Source organism: Python bivittatus, unplaced genomic scaffold, assembly GCF_059951505.1.
Source record: "Python bivittatus isolate LINGU-HERP-01145 unplaced genomic scaffold, Pbiv_v1 ctg000340_np1212, whole genome shotgun sequence".
In the NCBI taxonomy this organism is placed as follows: domain Eukaryota; kingdom Metazoa; phylum Chordata; class Lepidosauria; order Squamata; family Pythonidae; genus Python; species Python bivittatus.
In genome coordinates, this window is record NW_028277056.1 from 29,513,692 (window position 1) to 29,535,429 (window position 21,738).

The 21,738-nt window shown below is 38.4% G+C and overlaps 1 protein-coding gene across 5 annotated transcripts in view; it reads right to left on the minus strand.

Annotated features, from left to right (window-relative positions):
- Nucleotides 1–21,738, minus strand: part of BOC (BOC cell adhesion associated, oncogene regulated) — a 73,175-nt gene that overhangs the window by 1,609 nt on the left and 49,828 nt on the right. For all 5 annotated transcript variants that reach the window (XM_088140761.1, XM_088140762.1, XM_007425948.3 and 2 more), the window contains 13 exons: nucleotides 20,678–20,821; nucleotides 17,389–17,682; nucleotides 15,370–15,642; nucleotides 14,482–14,780; nucleotides 10,007–10,166; nucleotides 9,304–9,414; nucleotides 7,256–7,462; nucleotides 6,083–6,264; nucleotides 5,179–5,284; nucleotides 4,493–4,615; nucleotides 2,615–2,836; nucleotides 1,429–1,631; nucleotides 820–890 (listed from right to left, as the gene is read on the minus strand). In XM_088140761.1, the coding sequence (XP_087996887.1) occupies nucleotides 820–890; nucleotides 1,429–1,631; nucleotides 2,615–2,836; nucleotides 4,493–4,615; nucleotides 5,179–5,284; nucleotides 6,083–6,264; nucleotides 7,256–7,462; nucleotides 9,304–9,414; nucleotides 10,007–10,166; nucleotides 14,482–14,780; nucleotides 15,370–15,642; nucleotides 17,389–17,682; nucleotides 20,678–20,821 (2,395 nt within the window). The remainder of the gene's footprint in view (nucleotides 1–819; nucleotides 891–1,428; nucleotides 1,632–2,614; nucleotides 2,837–4,492; nucleotides 4,616–5,178; nucleotides 5,285–6,082; nucleotides 6,265–7,255; nucleotides 7,463–9,303; nucleotides 9,415–10,006; nucleotides 10,167–14,481; nucleotides 14,781–15,369; nucleotides 15,643–17,388; nucleotides 17,683–20,677; nucleotides 20,822–21,738) is intronic.

The window sequence follows — 21,738 nt, forward strand, 5'->3', positions numbered from 1 at the left end:
CAGATTGCAGAAACAAGATAGAATTTGTCAATTGCTTAATTTTCTTTTCACATTTGAGGTTCCAAATGGACTGCAATGTTATGTACTAATATAAGATAGGTATATTCATTAAGTGTTAAAATGCCAAAGATTTCTTAGGAGGACCAGATTTCTATGCATTGTAGAGCAGATGATTTCTGCAGTATTAGTGCTCTATAGATAACTACTTTAAATATACTTTAAATATTCAGATGCCAGGATGTGTCTATATCTTCAGAGATTAGAATCATGCAGGCGATGGTTTTCTCTGTGATACTCTATGGAAACGATAGAAACAGTATTGATGCTTTTGAACTTTGGTATTTAAGAAGACCCCTGAGAATATGGTTAGCCAAGAAAACAAAGTTCAACCCACAGTTCTCACTTGAGGCACAAATGACCAGACTCAAATATTTTGAACACATTATGTGAAGATATAGCTCTCCAGAGAAGTCTGTAATTCTGGGAAAGATGGAAGGAAAGAGAAGATGATGACCAGCAGCAAGGTGGATGGACTTAATTATAGCAGAAATGGATGTACCAAGAGCTGAAGGGTCAGGTTGGGGACAGATCATCCTAGAGAAAAATCTATGCAATTGCCAAGAGTTGACACCGACTCGATGGCACATAATCAAATATGAATCAAATATATTATATTCAGAATCCACTTTTTTTTTTGCTTTGCTTTAATTTTCCAATCTAGATTTTTAAACCTCACAGAAAGAGATTGCCAAGTATAAAATAACATCCTGTTCTCCATCAAACAAAAGGGAAAAAATATCCCACAGAAATAAACCAGACCTTTGGGGTTCAGGTGGAGTGTTTCCATTTTGTAGTGCCCTCCCTTGCAGAAAAGCATTGGTTTCATTTTGCTGAGAACAGAAAAAAATAAGCACATTAAAAATAAACATCAGAGAAAGATTAAGATTAGATGCCAAGTCAGTTCAAGAAGTGATGCAGCAGGCACTCAATTTTAAGAATTTAGCATAAAGATTGGATCCAACATTACAAAAGTTAAGCTGATTTCAAGAACTAGACTCAGTATCCACTCAAAACACTGAAGTTTTGTGTTTGAGTCTTGGCATGCAAATACTCACATAGACCTTCTATTATTTATAGACAGAGTGAATTTGGGGCTTGTTTCTTCAGCTATATACTCAAAAGTTCTATTTTAATCAACCATTTGGAATGTTTAAGTACAAAACTTATTTATTGAAAACACCACTGAATCCTCCTTTAGAATCCACCTATGTAGGAAATTGATATTTCTGGCAAACGTTTCCCTTCCACTTCTATCTTGTAAGATAAACCAGTTGTAGAAACATCTCACAAGGAATACTAGCCACAGTGTTATGAGAGGTATGAGAAGTAAGTTACCTAACAGCTTCCAAAGTTGCATTAACAGTTTACCTGTTGAGCCTCATCTGAGTTGCAATCATATGACTTTGCACAAGAATATCCAACTGTAGCTGAGGGAAAATGACCACTGCCACCATTTGTATAATGTAGCCCATTAACTTGAGGACTAGAAACACCTCGCAAAGGCACCATGGTATATTGGCAAGATGGTACTAGCAGTCGTGCTCCAGGAAAGCCCAAATCTATGGTCTGCTCTGAAAGAAATAAATATACATGCTAGACTGGGAATACAGGATGACCACAACTGGGAACAAATGATTTGGACTAGATCTAGAATTTTGTTTGTACCTACAATTAAATTCCCCTCTTTCCTCCTCACAGTATGCTCTGTAGCTCTTGGAAAATATGAAGTCAAGAGATAATGGGGCTATGTTGCAGAGAATTTCCAACAGCTAAATTCTATCTTCCTGCTCATACCACATCTTGCCCCGTTCAGTATCCCCCCTCCCCCCGCTGGAGTCAGCACATAATATCTTTAGGTCTTAGAGTTCAATTCAAACAGCTTTACAGGTAGTCCTTGCTTAATGACTGCCCTGTTTAGCAACTGTTCAAAGTTACGATGGTGCTGAAAAAGTAACTTTTTGATTGGTCCTTGCACTTACAACTGTTGCAGTGTCCTCACAGTCATGTGATCGAGATTTGGGCACTTTGCAACCGCTGGGCATTTATATTATATGTGTACTTCACAGCCAGCTTCCAACAAGCAGAGTCAATGGAGAAGCCGGAAGTAAAATTCCAAGTCATGGTCACATGCTGTCTCGTTTAATGACCACATCACTTAGCAATGGAGTTCCTGGTCCTAATTGTGGTCATTAAGCAAAAACTATCTGTATTGCTATACAAGAACATTGTGTTAGATCTTGATTGTATATGTATGCAATCATGCAGTTGAAAGTTTAATCAATCACATTACTTGTGATGTGAAAAAAATCCTGTGAAAAAGAATATGAAACCCCATATTACAAACTAGTGGAGGGCATCTTGGTGTCCTCAGGATGTTTTGGATTATCGTTATCAAAAGCTCCAGGCAATCAAATTTGGGAGCTGGATAGCTCAAAACATTTTAACCAGCTGCCTTTTCCCATTAGAGTCCATAAATTTTAAATCAAACATGTACATGCAGAAAGAAATCCCCCTATGGAAGAAGTTAGACGTTTTGGCTCTTGGGGGTACTTACTTTGCTTAGACCAAGCTCTCCACAGGCAAAATGGAATAAAAACCACAATTATGAGAACGATGGAGCATAGTACCACACCTACAATCAAATATGATAGATCACTGGAGCGGGCCACCATGGCCCCTGCCCCTAAGACAGTATGGCCACTATTGAGTGGTGGGTGTTGTATTGTAGATACTGTAGATTGTGGAAGACGACCAGGCAGTCCTGCTGATTTTCGAGCTTCAAGAAAAGAAAAAGCACTATTAGGGTCTCATGTTACACAAGGCCTTCTCCACTCTTCAATTTCTCCCTGCCCAATTCTTCTATCTCAGCCTTTCTTTCTGTTTATGTAATATATTATTTTATATTATAATGACAAAATATCCATTCCCTCCTAACACAAACACTGATGATTGGGATGATGAGAGTTACAGTTAACTTCCCATTATGCTATATTACTATCACATGACTGCCCTGATGGATTCTGGATGATGCAACGGTCTCAAGGGTAAAGATTTTTTCCTGTGGACCAAAGTCAGGCTCAGTGTTATGCAAACACGGGAAACTCTGTGCCTCATTAAAACACCTGCCTTACAGCTGTAAGCATACAGAAGGACAAAAGCCTTAATTAATGGAGAGGGAAGTTGTTGGGTATTCCTAGTGTTGCCTTTAGGAAACTGGCTGGTGAAACTGACTGAAATTTTCGAAGGAAAGACCAGAGGTCAGCAAAGACAACTTTAAAAAAGTGCTAGAATCCCCAAAGCCCAGAAAAGTGTTATTTTTTCCCTTTTTCCTCTCCTCCCTAGAACAGAAACAAGACTTCTGCACAGAGAGAAGCTGCATGAGGGAGGGAGGGAAACAGGTAAGAAACTGTATAGAGGTCCGTCTGAAATTTTATAGACCTATGTATGTATAATTTCCGAAGCTAAAGCCATTGTTTATATTTAATATCCTGTAAATCCAGAAGAATTACTTGTGCATGTCTGGAAATCCCTGTCTCCTTTTCCCACTCTTTGACACCAAGCTTCTAGTCAAGTCCAAACTGTCATCTTTCTTGCTGCTCCCTTTCATTGTATGCCCGGATCATGAAAACTTTCTGTTTTGAGTATTCAGACCACAATGCTCAAAGAGCTCCATAGTCTGCTATTTTAACCATTTCTGTTATTCATTACTAAGATCAACAACAAGAAATCATATCTCTAGCTTAATAAACTGCTGTCTCTTTCAGATTCTACATCTGCATCACAGATTCAGCCTTACTGTTCTGTAGGCAAATCTGCTAATATTTAGTGCTGATCACTTAGTAGTTATCGTCTACTTCCAATGATATTAAACTGTAAGTCTGTTTACTGCAGAAGTGGGAATCTGTGACCTGCCAGATGTTGCTGAAATCTATCCCCAAAAGCTCTAGCCAGCATGGCTTATACTAGGGCTGCTGACAACTGGACCTCAGACAGATTAGGAAGGCCACAAATCCTATAAACTTTATTTATTCAATGGGACGTCTGTAAGGCCACTGGAAAAAAATCATATTTATGTTATTTGTTTCAAGTTACTGAAATATCATCTATTCTGTTAAGCCATCTTTTTGATCTTTAAAGTATTTTTTTTTATTTGCTTTTGGGTTTTATACTGCCATTTCCCCATCAACTAGGCTGAAATGTCTAGATATTTCCTGCCTTGCTTGCAAATGTTTCTGTCTTTTAGTACCAGTAGACTTATTCCTGATTCTCAAGTTGTGCATATAATACATTTGTAATTGAACTCTTGTCTTTGTTGGTTTTATACCGTTTGCTCAGCAACAGTGTATTTCAAGACTTTTCTATTAAAAAATTATTAGTGTTACAGATTAATCAGTGATTACAGATACTCTGAAGATACTTGAGCACTACTTACCTTTAGTTTCACACATCATCACATTACTAAATTCACTCTCTCCACCTTCATTGAAACATTGCATTTTAATGTCATATGAAGTCTCTGGCTGTAGGTGGCTGATAGAATGCCAGTACCGATCACCTGAACAAGAGCAACACACACAACTGTTACTTTCCTGTCTCTTCATCACTCCATCCTAAGATTATACAGTAAATGGAAGGCTAATATAAATATTATATTCCACAGTAATCAGTGAAAACAACATAATTTTCTTCTTCACTTATTTGTACATACATACCCATCACAGTATTCCCCTTCAGAGTAAGCAATTTCACTCAGATTGCAATAAAGGAGTAACAAATACTAAGACAAAGAAATTAAGCTTGAGGTAAAAAAATAAAAAGAAACATAAATACCAGTAGTTTACATCAATGCTATTCACTGCACCTCTGCATAGCTTTCTATCCCTGTAAATATCCTTGCTTCCCCATATCTACACATTGTTTCACACCAACACATTGTTGTATTTTGTCTTTAGCACCAATTTGAAAACTGGCTCTTTTATATCAGCTGATTTTACTTTATTTTATTTTACACTACTTTCTATTTTATTATTTAAACAAGTCTGCTCTTTAGTGAATGACAAAATAAAGGCATCTTGTAGAAAGTATTCAATGAAATCTAATCCAGTGATCATTTCTTACCCTCTACCACATCTTTCTTATAGTCGCTATCATTATCACTGTCAGTTGGTCGATAATAGATGTAAAATCCATGAATTGGTGTATTGTTATTGCTGGCTGGGATATACTGCAAAAAACAGCAAAATGCAGAAATGAATAAAAACAGAACTAGTAATCAAAGCTACTCTTGTAACAGAATAACTATATGGAAAAGGTGATAAGACTGTTGATTCAGGGGGAAGGGGAAATATTTACTACTTTTTCTAGAACTTGCCTATCAAACAGTCAATGTAGAATAGCTATCATGGTGGAACCAGAATGAAAGGGGAGATTTTGTGGTAGATCTAATAAGCCAAATGCTGAGATGAGACTATCTCCACATACTTTACACCTGAGTTACCAGATAACCTGCACAAAGTTCTGATAAAAGACAATCAATTGATAGTGGAAGGCTGAGGGATAAGTTATTAGCATAGAAGATTACTTTTCTTTACATATTCATTTTTGATGTATTTTCATATTCAATTCCTTTTGCTTATTTTTATATTTGTCATCCCAATTAATCTTGTCAAAATGTTAATTTGCAATTTTTTTTAATGAATTGGACATAATTCCACAGTAACACTGGTATTCTTACTAAAGTTGTACCAGAATTAAAATATTTTGTACAACTTGCTTATGCATGACAAGTCCCACATGTCTAGAAGCACTGAACATTGCCATGTGATATTTTAGAAAAAGATATACAGCAACAGAGAAATTTAAGGTGCTACTAATAATTATAATTTGCATTAACCATATTTACAATGTCATAGGAACTATCTTCTGAGAAATATTGTGCAATTTTAATTAGATAAAGTCTGCTGCAGCTTTAAAAAAGTCCCATCTTTGCATGCCAATTATATGTCTTCTATCTCATGCTTACCATCCACTTTAGCATGATGGTTGTCTCATTAATGGCATCAGTGAAAGTGATATATGGACCTGTTACGGGACGCTCATATGCACGATTACTGTAGCCTGATACTACATATGGTTTAGATGCAGCACTAGGTTCACTCTCCCCCAGTATGTTCAACGCTCGCACACGGAATTTGTAAGATGTGCCTAAAAGATTGGATGAAAAGCAATGGAGAAAAGTGATGAGCAGAGGAATGTCATCTGACCATAGTGATACTTTCATTAATTTCTTCCTGAAAACCTGGAATTTTATTCTATTGGCATTTTCTTTATCTACTGACCTAATAATGTAGCAAAAAATCTATTTCCAATATTTTTTTCTTCAGGCAATGAAGAAAAATCCTCTGTCCTAATATTCAGATAATCATAGTTGATATCTTCTATTAAAGAAATGAAAAAGACCACATCTGACATGCCAATGAAACGTCAAAGGTACACAAAAAGCAAGTTCTAGAAGAGATATTTGGAAGTAGGAAAACACACACACACACATACACACAGAAGTGGGGAATATGTTTGCTTGTAGGAGAAGAAACAAAGGTTGATTCTTCCAAACAGGGATGTACATCCTTCAATAGAGAGAAATAGCCCATCTTTCATGTTTCTACAGCAGCACCAGATGCACATGATATCACTAGGTACCAGCTTTTACCAACTTTACCCATGGCTTTGGAGCAGACAGAGAACTTCTATTTGCCTGATACCATGTGATTAATGGAGGAAAAAGCTGGAAGGTACAATCACATGTGACTGATAGCAGTATTCGAAGGATGTGGGGTGGGGGGCAGCGTCATCTCACTTAATTGAGGGATTTAAACCCTCTCCTTCTCTGAAGAGTCCTTGTAGTAAGAAAGGGGCAGATTGGCAAAATATTAAGTTTCCACTTCTCTCCCAATTCTTAAAGGTTTTTATATGAAAAAACAGAATTATTGGGTTATCCTTATATGTAGCACACAGTTTAAGGATGCTATTTGAGAGCAGCCTTCAGAGAGAATAAAATGATTGCAGAAATTTACGTCTCTCTAGAAAATGAATTACCTTTCTCCTTGGTATGGATAATGAAATGTTCAGTTATAAGCATATTATAAGCCACTACAGAAAACACAGAAATGTAAGCATGTTGGGAAGCTAAATCTACCTTTTTCTAGGTCTCTAATTTCCACAGAGAGACGAGAAGGGGGGATGTCACTTCTGGCTAGCACCCAGTCACCAAGTTTCTTCAGTCTCTTATATTCCACTCTGAATGACTGAATAGGGAACCCACCGTTCCCACGTGGGATCCAAGTCACATAGGCAGATGTCTCAGATGCTACTGAAATAGTGGGACGATCTGGAGCCTCAGGGGCTGTAAAGAATAGGAAGATTATGTAACAGATATGAAATTAATCTCAGTTTCAGACTGGAAGAGTAAAGCTGAAGCCACCCTTGTTTGTTTCTGGTGTTTAAAATGGGATTCCACATTTATGAATGGAAAATCAATAATTTCTTCATAAAAATCAGAAAATCCTATGACTGTTTCACCAAATTATTATTTTATTTTACTTTCTTAAAAAATGTTATTTCTTTATACCACAACCCATAAAAAAAAGAGCTTCCCTCCAATAATTACCAATGAATGGAAGGAGGAGGGCATTTAGCCAGTTCAGTCCAGTTCATGGAAACCAGCTGTTAAAAAAATTAAGCCCTAAATCCTAAGCAGAGGAGGGCAGTGATCTGGTATCTTTCACGACCTGCCAGAAGGATTTAGCTACATCCAGACTCGGGCTCTCTGCTCAGCCTTTAGTAGGATGTGGTGGTTAGCATTCTTAGAAGGGAGAAAGAGCAGTTGCACAGCCCACAAAAGATTCCTGACACTGCCAACCCAGAAGTAGTGATTAAGTGTGAGCAGAAGCACCAGGTCTCACCACACAGAGAGCTGAGTGGGGAGCAGAGTGAACCTCTGTGCTGCATCTCTGAGCTCATGTGTTCCTTACCTGCTCAAGAAGTGCTTGCTGCCTAAATTAGAGAACACCCTGAGGGAAAGGGCATCTTATATTGGCTGAAAAAATACAAGAAACTGTTGAAAACTAATAAATGTACAGGAGCTGCAAATGTCTTTATATATTAGCCATTGCTTGGGAAAGGATGCTTGGCTGTGAATTCTAACCTTTTTTGGTAGCTCCTAAAAATAGCATCTCTCAATTTTCTTTTGTCCCTGTCCATTGTTTTTCCCCTCAACTGTATTCCACCCAGAGCTGTTTTCTCCTTTCTTCTCTTCCCTTCACAACTTCTCTTATCCCCTCTCCATCCTGGCTGCTGCTTCTGGGATTCATTTCTTTATGTCTCTGTTGAAATAGGGAAGGGAATATGTTTCTATGTGAGAGAGAGAATGGTTGGCATATAGAGGGGGATCCAATAATTTTATACATGAGGTGCCTTAGCTCATGGAAAATTAACTTTAATCAGTAGTTATTAATAAATCTCTTTTTTACCCTGCCCTCCTTTGAAGCATGGTGTCTACCAAGGACTTAGATAATCAAATGTGCCTTCTTACACACACACACAAACACAGATCTTTATTTGGGGGGCAGTGAGAGAATCTCCAGGTTTGGTTTTAGCTGGAATTTACAAACTTAGATTGACAAGAGGGGAAGCTGGACATTGGCAGGATTTTTATCCATATTTACATTTTTTTTTCTGTTTTTCTTTTTTGGGCAAGATTGTCTTAAATGTAGAATTCTCTTCCTATGGAGAAAATATGGTATATTAGTAACAAGGGACTGTTAGGGTCAAAAATGTGTACACTGAATAAGAATTGTTTTAAAGTTTCCACTTATAGCCAATATCTGTCCTAAATTCATAAAATGCTCAATCAGCCCATGTAGACAGATCTGGTGTGCTATTTTAAAATATCCTTTTAATTAAAAACAATAGTTCAAATTTTTAAATATCAAAATGTTGTTCCCTAATGATTATATACCATTGGCATTTCTATAGTAGGTACTTGATGCCAAAAAAACACTGACTCTGGAGAGAGATGTGACCTAATAAGGACTAGAAAGAAGATAAAATAGCCTCTCTTTTACTATTTGTATAGTCTGGCCTTTCTTTAAAATCAGCTGCCTGGTCTTTTCTAATTCTTTTCTTGAAATAAACTGGCCTCTAGACCTAAAAAAACTTTGTTGCTACAACTCTGAGATGACTTACGGGACAGGCGATTATTATCTGATTGGTTGCTACTTCGAGAGCCAGTGCCTGGGTCATCCTTCTGGAACTGCTGTTCTTTACTGGCAACAATATCTGGTTTTGGTCGTCGTCCTAAGCAAGACAAAAATAATTAACCAAGGAGTATTATATTAAGTGGCTGTTGCTGTTACATAAACTTCACCACTGTGGGAGTTTGCATTCCAAGGAATTACACTGCTTTAGTTAACATGAATATGGCAAACTGCATGCTTTCTTTGTGAGAAAATGTTTTTCAGTTAACTTTTCCATTTTAAGTTTTTCTAAGAATATGATTACTTTGATGAATTCCTTTCTAGACAGAGACTTTGCATGTGAAACGGACATAACATTAGAAGAAGCAAGACCATATTAGGGATTCTAACCACCCAGAATTTGGTGTCACAATATGTGTACTCTAAAACATATCATTAAGTACCTACCAAAAGGTACATTACTGATCACTAGATAAGCAACTATTTATAGAAAGAAAGCACATATAACTAATTGCTAAAAGGTAGGGCCATTGACATAGCTTTTTCCAATATGGAATCCTAGCCAGCATGGTTGTTGCAGAATTGAAATCCATCACATCAAGAGAGCACCAGCCTAGAGAAGGTCTCCTTGGCATCAGGACAAGCCAGTCACTTTCCATGCAATTGTATCCTAAAAGACAGTTATTCTTTACCTGTTCTGAAGGTCACCATGGCTGTCTGGCCCTCTCCAGCACAATTATAAGCAGCCATCTCCACTTCATATAAACTTCCTGAATCCAGTTTTGTTAGACTTAAATGATACTGGCTGGCAGGGACATCTTGGATTATCCAGTTATCTGAAGAATTCATTACCTGTTAAAAAAAAGATGAACACAATGATCAGGGGATATGATGTGCTTTATGAAGGGTAAAAGGCTATAAAAGGTTTGTGGCTAAGGATGAATATATAGCATCTTCTTCAATCTTTGACTATGCTATTTAGCAATTATGGGCTTTATAATCCCACATACCTGGAGGGCACCAAGTTGGGGAAGACCAATCTAAAATTAACAAAGTTTAAATTGATATCTGAAAAGTTAAAGAAGCTTGTCTTAATGCAGACAAATCTTATTATTCACAAACCCATGTATATAAAAAATAAAATATCAGTGGAAAAACAGACCAGAAGCAGAAACTGCTGGTAGTTAAAATTAGTAACAATAATATTATGCTACTACTACAATATTACTAATATTGTAATATAATAATAATAATATCAATACACATTAATACTGATAATGGTAATATTGATAGTCAATATTATTCTGTGTGTTCAAGGTGTAAGGCTATGTTTAAAAACTGAGCTTTTGTATGCATTATAATATAGGTAGTCCTCATTTAGTGACTGCCTCAGACAGCAACCATTTGCAGTTATGACAGTGTTGAAAAAGTAACTTTGTGACCAATGTCTGCATTTACAACCTTTACAGTGTCTCCCTCAGTCATGTATTTGCCATTACAGTCAGTTAGTATGCATTGTCTTGCACCTAACCCATTTTTTTTCTTTTTTCTCCCCCTCACAGAAGATTACCTAAACAAGCTATCACTTCCTGAGCTGCTTTTCTCCCCAGCATAGTCTCTCCCTAAAAAGTGCACACAAGAAGTTAACAAGCTCAGCTCTGTGACTTTAATTAGTTGATTAGAACCCTCCAGCTGGCTTACATCTGCTGCCGGACACTGACAAGACCCTAATCAATTTCACCCTGAAGGCTTTTTTGCCTCCTAAGCAGAGTGCACTAGGCAAACAGCCGGCACTAGTACATTCCTTTCCATGTCTATTCCCCATTGTGTGCCTGCTGACTCTCTTGTAATCCCTTCCTCTCCATGTACAAATATTAATTCTCTTCTTGCTAGTTATCCCAGCACCAGGGTGAACATTCCAAAGGGCAGGGGAGCGGGGGAAGAAGGCTATAAGATTTGCCCTTTTACCCAGCTTCCTCATGAGTCGAGTTCCAGAAACCTTCCCTGCCATTTGGCCTCACCTGGCTGTTTGGGGTCATATCTTTCTGATGCTGTAAAGCAAAGGAAAGCTGGAGTAAAATCGTAAGCACAGTTGCAGTCATGTGATGTTTCACTTAGCGACTGCTTTGTTTAATGACCAAGTTGCCTGCCCAAATTGTGGTCATTAAATGAGGATTACCTGTATTGTTGTCCTCTTATGTTTGTGTTTGTTCTTTATTTGCATCTCCCCTTCTTTTGTGTATTAAGGCAATAAAATAAAGATAGTTATGGCTCAGAAAGGGTTTAGACAAAGTTTCATATAGCAAAAATAATATTCATTTCTCTTTTTCCTCATCTTTGTGGATAACCCACAACTCATAACATGTCATCTTGCTTTGTCTTACATTAATTTTGTGGACTTCTTCTGTTTTAATTTGAGATTTTTGTCTGTTCCTCATAACATGGAAAAATTTAGTGACACTAAATTCCTTGGAGCTCAGCAGCTTATAGTCACATTTATAACAAAAATTAAACACATACAAAAGTACACTTAATGAATGTAAATTAATTAAATTAAGTTCGCTATGTAAAATATACTATTAAATTCAGGATACTAAACTTGAAAAATTATGAGTATGCCAAATTGTGCATAATGTATTTTACATGAACTTATATACAATACGTAAAAATGCTAAAAATTAAATGCTGACGTTGTTGAAAAATACTGTTATGTTTGTGGAGAATAGAGGAGAGATGGAAAGGCTCTGTTCATGGCATCAACATTTCTGCAAAAAATGTGTGCTGTGAACATATAGAAGTGGGAGTTCAAGCTGTTTTGATATAAATCAATGTCTAAAGGTGTTCACTTCACATACCAAACTGCACAAGCTTAACAAGCTTTTCAGTGTGATCATTCATCAAACGATGATAAAGCAGTCCATATTATTTTGATAGCATTCTTGGATACTCCTTAAACTGTGCCATCAAACCCTGCCTCAAGTAAATACACAAGCTCTGATGAAGTCATGACAATTGCAGATTTGCTATAATCTGTTTCTCTTTTACATGAAAATCTTATTTCAAGGCATTAGATTGCCAGTCTAACAAGTGGCAGGAATTAAAAGGAAGAACTCTCCCACCCCAATGTATAAAGGCCTTTAATATATACAGTGGTACCTCTAGTTACGAACTTAATCCATTCCGTGACTCTGGTTGCAACTCGAGTTGGTCTCAAGTCGAGGTAAAGTTTCCCATAAGGTTCAATGTAAATACGGTTAATCTGTTCTGCCCTCCGAATTTGGTCGCACCACGAGGCAAATTTCCCCATAAGGTTCAATGTAAATACGATTAATCTGTTCCGCCCTCCGAATTTGGTCGCACCACGAGGTAAATTTCCCCCATAAGGTTCAATGTAAATACGGCTAAACAGTTCTGAAACATATGCATTTTATTTTTAAACCTCAAAAACCTTCCAAACGCCACAAAAACCTTCCAAACGCCACAAAACACACCACAAGCCTCACTGAACATCTCCTTGCTACCGCGATCTCGCCCACAGGAAGCCGCAACCGTGTGGCAGCAGGGAAAATGGCCGCGGATCCGGTTCGTAAGTAGAGGCGAGTTCGTAAGTAGAGGTAAATTTTTGAGGCCGGAGCTGGTCGTATCTCGAAAAATTCGTAAGTAGGGGCGTTCGTAAGTAGAGGTACCACTGTAAATACAGTGGTACCTCGGGTTACGAATTTAATCCATTCCGTGACTCTGGTCGCAACCTGATTTGTTCGCAACCCGAAGCAAATTTTCCCATAAGGTTCAATGTAATTACCGTTAATCCATTCCGGCGTCTGCGGACGTCAAGGGCGGAAAAACAGCCGCGGACCACGCGGCAGGGCAGAAAAACAGCCGCGGACCGTGCGGCAGGGCGGAAAAACGGCCACAGACCACGTGGCACAGGCAGAAAAATGGCCGCGGACCATGTGGCAGGGCAGAAAAACGGCCGCAGACCACGCGGCAGGGCGGAAAAACGGCCATGAACCGCACGGCAGGGCGGAAAAACGGCCGCGGACCACGTGGCACGCGCGGAAAAACGGCCACGGACCACGTGGCACGCGCGGAAAAACGGCCACGGACCACGTGGCACGCGCGGAAAAACGGCCACGGACCACGCGGCAGGGTGGAAAAACGGCCGTGGACCACGTGGCACAGGCGGAAAAATGGCCGTGGACCATGTGGCACGGGCGGAAAATGGCCACGGACCACGTGGCACGGGCAGAAAAATGGCCGTGGACCACGTGTCATGGCGGAAAATAGCGGCGGATCCAGTTCGTACCCCGAGGCGGAGTTCGCAAACCAAGGTAAATTTTTGCGGCCGGAGCTGGTCGTAACCCAAAAAGTTCGTAAGCTGAGGCGTTTGTAACCTGAGGTACCCCTGTATTTCCTATCAAAAATGTGTTGTATACTAAAATCTTTTAATGTTAAGTGCAAAGGCCAATGGTGACTTCTTCCAACCTAATAATTTTCAAGAAGTTCTTGAAAAACAGACTGCTCCAATCAACTAGAACAACAAAGAAATGGCAAACTGCAAGCAAAGACTGAGGGCAAATTACCTCTTGGTATGTGATTGGGGGCTGCAGTCTACCTCCCTGAGAATAAATGCAATGTAAAAGCAATGTCTTAATTTTAAATTCTTTGCTCTTAAGAGACAAAATCTAGTGTATCCCTCATTTCTATCTCTGTTACGAGATAAAGTATTAAGAGTTTCATAAGAATAATGTTATGAAAAGTAAAAAGAGAATGCAAATACCACATTAAAATGTATATATGTTCATAGAGCTGGTAACTATATATGTAGGTATGTATCTTTGTTCATGGACAGCCTCTTTCCAACACTTCAGTTTTCTTCTCTGCTGATCTCCATCTTCATTTACACTATTGTAAGCTATCCTCATGGTGTTTCCTTATGATAATACTGACAATGGTCCCCCTCCTGCTCATCACCTTTAGCACTAGTGCACAGGACAAGAATTCTGTCCATTATAAAAGGAAGAAAAGGATGATGCTACATAAGCAGGCAATTAAAAAAAAAAGAAGCTAAGATATATGGATCTTTCCATGGAAACTATAAATTAATATTGCTGTTAGATATTAATTAGATAGCACATAAGTAAAAAAAAAATTGGAATATGCTAACCTTGCGATACTTTACAATATAGTAAAGGATAGGTGTTTTGTTATCATGCCGTGGTCGCCACAACAATTCATATCCATCAGTTTTGGTAGTCCGTGGAGAGCTAAGTATGACTGGGGCCTCAGCTGGAGAAACCAGTCCTTTTGAGGTACACTGGACAGATGCTGCTGATACTGTAGGTTTTGATTTTAAAAGAACAGCTTTCCCTTTCAGCATTTTTTCACTTTTGGTAAACTTAGTAGGTGTGGTGGCAGACTGTGCTGAATCTCCAACAGGTCCCTGCTGTGACATCTGACTTGCTTCTAGAAGATAAGAGGGAAGACAACTGCCATATTTAATACTTGCACAAACACAAATATTGGCACACCCAACCAATTTTTACAAATGGACATCTCATCACTCCCAAATCAAGAAGAATGAAACTTCAATGTCACATGAATCTTTAGCAGGCATTAGAATATTTCTCCTTAATTTGATATTATCCAAAATCAGGAATGGAGACAGCAAGAAGCTTAACACTGAAAAGATAAACAATCATAGAATTAGAATTGACATTGGAGGTCTCCACCCTCTGTTCAGAAATCCTCAGATCATCCTAGACAAATGTTCCAAACTTTGTTTGAAAAGAGCACCCATAACTCCAGGAGGCAGGCTGTTTTATTGCCTAACAGCTCTCACAATCAGGAAATTCCTTTTTATTTTGAGTTTGGAACTCTCTCTGTAAAGCTTCCACCCACTGGTTCTTGTCCTTCCCCTATGGAGGATATGGCCACACCCTCTTCCCAATGACAGCCCAAGTACTGAAAGATTGTTATGTCTCTTCTTAGTCTTACGAAAGGGACAGATCTCAAAGATGATTATGCTGTTATCTTAACTTCACTAAAGACTTACCTGGTTGGGAAATTCTCAGCTGTATCATAGCTTGTGCACTCCCAACTTCATTTTCTGCCATGCACTGGTATATTCCTTCATCCTCAGGCCCTACACTAGAAAGACGAAGAGCCTTACGAGACAGCTGCATTCGATGGCTGGAAAAGAGAGGAACTGCATTGCGTAGCCACACCACCGAAGGCTGGGGATTCCCTCGAACTCTGCAGGTAAACTTTGCACTCTGTCCCCAAGTGATGATCTGCTGGGATAGTTCCATACTAACCTCTGGAGGTTCTGGAAAGGGGATAGAATTATACTGCCAGTCATTTGGAGAATGGTGTAAGAATGGCTCTCTGAAACAGAGATCTCTGTAATCTCTGTGAAATATTTGTAGCTATCCTTACTAGGTCCTTCTGTTATAAACACAGGGTTATGGTGACAGCTATAACCAAAACTATTTCTCTTTGTGTACAACTATTTTGTCAGTACATGACCCTCATAATAATATTTCCATGCATATTGAAACAACCTAGGACACTACTGGGGAATTTGGCTTTCCAGATGTTGCTGAAATATAGTTTCCAGTAATCTCAAACAGCATGTCAATAGCAGGAGAAGCTGTGAAATATATTTAGCAACATTTGGAGGTCACAGGTATCCACCCATGGCCGACAGAAATTGAATTCTTTCCCCTTCTATAATGAAAGGCTCCAGATTCTAAAATTGTTCAGATGTGTCTAGCAAGAGATTTTTGATCCAGACTCTTAATTAACTACAAGAATATTTATGCCCAGGTAGCCAATTTACGTGTCAAAGTATAAAGTAAAATATATTCTATATATTTCATTTTAACAAACATCTACCAGGTAATCCTATCAAATTAGGCTTGTATGTAGAGCAAGAATGTATAATCAGTCACTCCTTGTTTCATACATTTTCCAAAACCTGGGGTGTATACCTGTTAACCCCTACTAAACTAGCCACTGAACTGTAATTTTTAAATGTGACAAAAGGGGAAATTATTAAATATGTGGAAGGTATCATAAATAACTGTAATCAATCCCTGATGCAGGGTAACTGCTTTAGCCAGAAATTGCATAATCCTATTAAATTATAATTCAGCTTCTACTGTCATTTCTATCCTCCTAAATAAGATATAATGCCCCTTTGCTCTAATCACCTAATTAAAATCTTTGGTGTAAAAGTGATTAAGAGCCGGAATCACCCAATGATCTTAAAGATTGTTTGCTTGTTCTTCATGGACATTCCATCTAATTAAGTATATGCTTAATTAGTAAGTGTGTATTCTATTTTGATTACATGTTTGGATGTACATCTGTGCACCTAGAATCACAATATTTCAATAAATAACTTGGTTTTGATTTTCTGGCTATTATTCAAAAAGTTGAAAGTTTGGCTCTGTTTTCAAAAATTACCTAATCTACTCATCCATTCATTGCTGTAATGTTGGGGCACCCAAGTTAGTCTATTGGTCTAATTGTAGCATATATTTTTAATAGACTGATGGTATTATTCATTTGGGACATGATCTCTTAAACTGTATTAGATCTATTGCATTTACCCAGTTACAATAAGAAGTGACTTCAGACAGTAGCCCCCAAAGATAAGCCTATGCTTGCATATTTGTGCATTTTACTGAAGTTAGTGTTTCTCAAGAGATATGAGTGGCTTTATACTAGGAGATGAAGGGAATGAAGGAGCACTGGATTCAGCTCCAGTATAGCCAGAGAAACACTTCCTTCCCACTTTAATCCCCTCCAGTCAACAGACTAGGAAGTTAGAACTGCTCTGAAAATTACAGTGACCAATAAGGTCAAAGACTGCATGTTCAAGACGAGAATCACAGATTTTGGACAGGATGTTGTGTCCAATGCCTTGCTCTGTACAGAAATCCAAATTAAGGCATTGCAGACAAACGACTGTCTGGCTTTTGTCAGAAATATACTATCATATACAATCTATACAACCATATATAATTTAGTAGAACAAAAATAGAAAAGAAATTGCAGCTGTCCGCACCAAATACTTGAACATTGTAGAGAATGACAGCTGCTGCAGCTTTCTTCACACCATTGTCAGCCATACAGCTGTAAGTCCCTGAGTCTTCCTCACTGATGGCATCTATCAGAAGATTGCTGAGAAGGAACCGAGTTTTATTGTAGCTAGAGACATTGGAGCCATCCTTAGTCCATGTAACATGTGGAGGTGGAATCCCACCAGCTACACATTCAAGGATGAGGCTTTGGCCCTTGGTGATAATGATGGTCTGGGCCTCTGTGGGATAAATTATGCGAGCGGCCTCAGCTGTTGAGCCTATGCAAAAGGAAATCAGATAAAGAAAGGAAAGTAATTGGCCATTAAGAATTGGTTGCCTCTTAAAAATGTACTAAATAAAATGTTACACCATGATTACAGAGTTTCAGCATCTTAATCTTTAAAACTTTATTCCTAAAGATTTAAAAATTGGATTTTTTTTTTACAAGTTACCAAAAACTATAATTTGTAACATCATCAGCTTTTGGAACTTGTTTTGCAGAAAGCTGTCACATAACATTTCATGGGCACTTCAGAAAATTAAGCTATCAACCTAACACATTGTTTTAATTATGCATTTTTGCTACCTGAAATATTTTACAAATTTTATCCCATTTTGGCTGGTGTGGGTCTTCCGGGCTGTGTGGCCGTGTTCTTGAAGTTTTGTTTCCTAACGTTTCGCCAGCACCTGTGACCGGCATCTTCAGAGTGCAGGAGCCCAGACAGGAGCAGTTCACCGTATGCCGGCCGTGAAAGCCTTCGACAATACATTTTATCCCATTTTACTTCACAAAATGGGATAAAATTCACTGGGGGCTCACACCAGTGGAGGCAGCTTGTGGGGTGATGGACTTTGCCCCCCCCCCGTCATCTTGAATGTTCTTAGTATTTATGTACAGGGTTTGTTGTCTTTATTTGATTTTTAATGGATTAATTTATTTTAACTATTTATGGGGGATTTTTAATTGTTGATGGGGTTTTTGATTTTAACTGTGAGCCGCCCAGAGTCACCCGTTGGGGGGAGATGGGTGGCATACAAACAAACAAACGAACAATAAATACCACATCATTTATAAATAAAGTCAGCCAGATTTATAGTTGCTGGTATATATGTGGATCTGATTTACAATCTGGTGATCAGCACACTTGGCATTCTATCCTTTATAGCACACTATCTTTCTCTCTAACCAATCATTTTTGTGTTTTCTGTGAATTACACTTAACAGAAAACAAGAAGCTTATTACTATCAGAGGGGTGAAGTAGGGAGTGAAGTGTTAAATCATCTACAACTTTCAAAGGTCTCTAGATTCACTCTAGCCAGGGTAAATGGTGATGGTTTTGCCAAAATTTCTATGAAGATTCTTTATATATTTACTATCTATAGTGGCGCTTAAAAGTTTGTGAACCCCTTTGAATGTTCAATATTTCTGCATAAATATGACCTAAAATGTGATCTGTTCTCCACACAAGTCCTAAAACTTGTTCATTGATTTATTGAGGAAAATGATCCCAAGCTACATCTTTGTGGCAAAAGTATGAGAACTCTAGGATTATCAGATCATATGAGGGGGAAATTAGAGTGAGATATTTCAATCAATGGGATGATAATCAGGTGTGAGTGTGGGAGGTCCTTCCTTATTTGAAGAACCGAATTCTGAGCATTCACTATCAAAGTCTGATCTTCACAACACAGGTATGTTGGAAGTGTGGCATGGCTCGAGCAAAGGAGATTTCTGAGGACCTCCAAAAATCAGTTGTTGAAGCTCACTAGGCTGGAAAAGGTTACAGAACTATTTGAACACCACCAGTCCATTGTCAGGCATATTGTGTACAAATGAAGGCAATTCAACACCCTTGTTACCCTCTCCAAGAGTGGCTGACCAGCCACACCAAAAGCAAGGTGTGTAATTCTCTGGGAGGTCTCAAACAACCCCAGGGTAATGTTTAAGGAACCAAAGGCCTTTCTTGAATTGGTGAATGTCAGTGTTCATGAGACCACCATCAGGAGAACACTGACCAAAAATGGTGTGCGTGGCAGGGTTGCAGGGAGAAAGCTACTACTCTCCAAAAAGAACATGGTTGCCTGTCTACAGTTCGCAAAAGACCACATGGCCAGACTATTGGAAGAATGTTCTGTGGACGGATTAGACCAAAATAGAACTATTTGGCTTGAATGAAAAGCATTATGTTTAAGAACCTTATCCCACCTGTGAAACATGGTGGTGGCAGTATCATGCTTTAGGCCTGCTTTGCTGCCTCTGGACCAGGACAGCTTGCCATCATTGATGGAACTATGAATTCTGAATTGTATCAGCCAGTTCTACAGGAAAATGTCAAGGTATCTATCCGTGAACTGAAGCTCAAAAGAAAGTGGGTTATGGAGCAAGACAACGACCCAAAACCCACAAGTTGTACAAGCAAAGAATGATTAAAGCAGAAAAAAGTTAACATTTTGGAATGGCCAAGTCAAAGTCCTTAATCTTATAGAAATGTTGTGGAATGACCTGAAGCGGGCAGTTCAGGGAGGAAGCCCACCAACATCCCTGAGTTGAAGCTGTTCTGTAAAGAAGAATGGACTCAAATTCTTCCAAGCCAATGTGCAGGACTGATCAACAGTTATCAAAATGCTTAGTTGCAGTTATTGCTGCTCAGTAGGATATACCAGTTACTGATTACTTCTGCCACACACAAAGATGTAACTTTGGATCATTTTCTTCAATAAATAATAAACACGTATAATGTTTTTGACTCATTTGTTTAACTGGGTTCTCTTTATCTAGTTTTACCCCTGCAGCCAAAAGATTTAGAAATTAGGACTGCTTCTGTTAGTTACTTTTCCCAGCAATGACTAGTCTAGGAATATTTGCTTAAAATTAGTAAAAAATTTGCAGAAGTATCTTTATAGTTTCTTTCTTTTCCCTAAGGGCATGGAGACTGTATTCTGACAGTCCAGGAATGCACAGTGAAAAGCAGGAAGCATATGTAAAAATAAGAGGTCTCTTGAGACAACATGATGTGATACTACAAAGAGCAACAGAAAAGGAGAGAAATGGCTGTAACTTGGAGGAATACTTACAAAAAGAAAGCTCAATCTTTAGAAACAGTCATACTACATGTGACATGTAGCATGTAATAGACTTGCACAAAAAAAACATGTGAAAATTAGTCTCAAAAGAAGGTGCTGTGCACAAAGCAAGACAGCCTACATGGAATGCTATTGGAAACATTACCATCATCTCCAAGGAACCCAAATATTCAGAAGTAGTGTCTTACGTCTCACACGGAGTCTTTCACTAGACACAGATGTTTTTACTTCCTGGGTGACAGGGTTGTAGGCTGCACATTTGTAAGTTCCTTCATCATCCTGGCTGGCATTGACTATCTGAAGATTCCCAGATGGCATGATCAAGTAGTTGTCTATTAAGATAAAGAAAGAAATTAGTCAGAACTATTTTCTGAGAAAAGAAACATTTCTACTGTGCAAGTTCTACCATGTTATGGATAGAAAATGAATTTTTTTGGCTGAACTTGCACAACATACTTAACTGAGTCATTCCTAGGTCAAACATATATTCTTGTTTGATATAAGATGGTGGCTATATAAATGTAATCAATCAATCCAAAAAGCTAGTTAATGCAGAAACAGACCATTCTTTTATCCCAAAATAGTATAGATCAACTTCTAATCAGAGTACTTTCCCTGGATCAGGCCATGTTGTGCAAACCAGGATTTTATTTAATATTATTATTTGATTTTGGCTCCACCTGACTTTAAACAACCCTAGTAGTCCTCTATTGCCCAATCAATCTTCCCAAGTGCTTCATAACAAAAGTCTCTATACCAATACCAATACTTTAATGGCCAAGTATAAAACATACACAAGGAATTTATCTTCGGTGATAACAGCAAAATCAACGATGCGTTTGGATAAGAGCAAAAAAAAGATCACATGGTATTCAGCAAAGCAATGGCATGAGGGAAAAAACTATTCTGATGTCTGGATGTTTTAACATAAGGAGCTCTATGGCGCCGTCCTGAAGGAAGAAGTTGGAACAGATTGTACCCAGGATGAGAAGAGTCTGCAGATATCCTCTCTGCCCTCCTTTTGACCCTCACAGTATATAGTTCCTCTACAGAAGGCAGATGGATTGCAATGATCCTTTCTGCAGACTTAACTATTCATTGGAGTCTGAGTCTGTCCTGTTTGGTTGCAGAACCAAACCAGACAGTTATAGAGGAGCAGATAACAGACTCAATGATTCCCCTATAAAACTGCACCAAGAGCTCCTGGGATAATTTAAACTTCCTAAGTTGCCGCAGGAAAAACATGAAT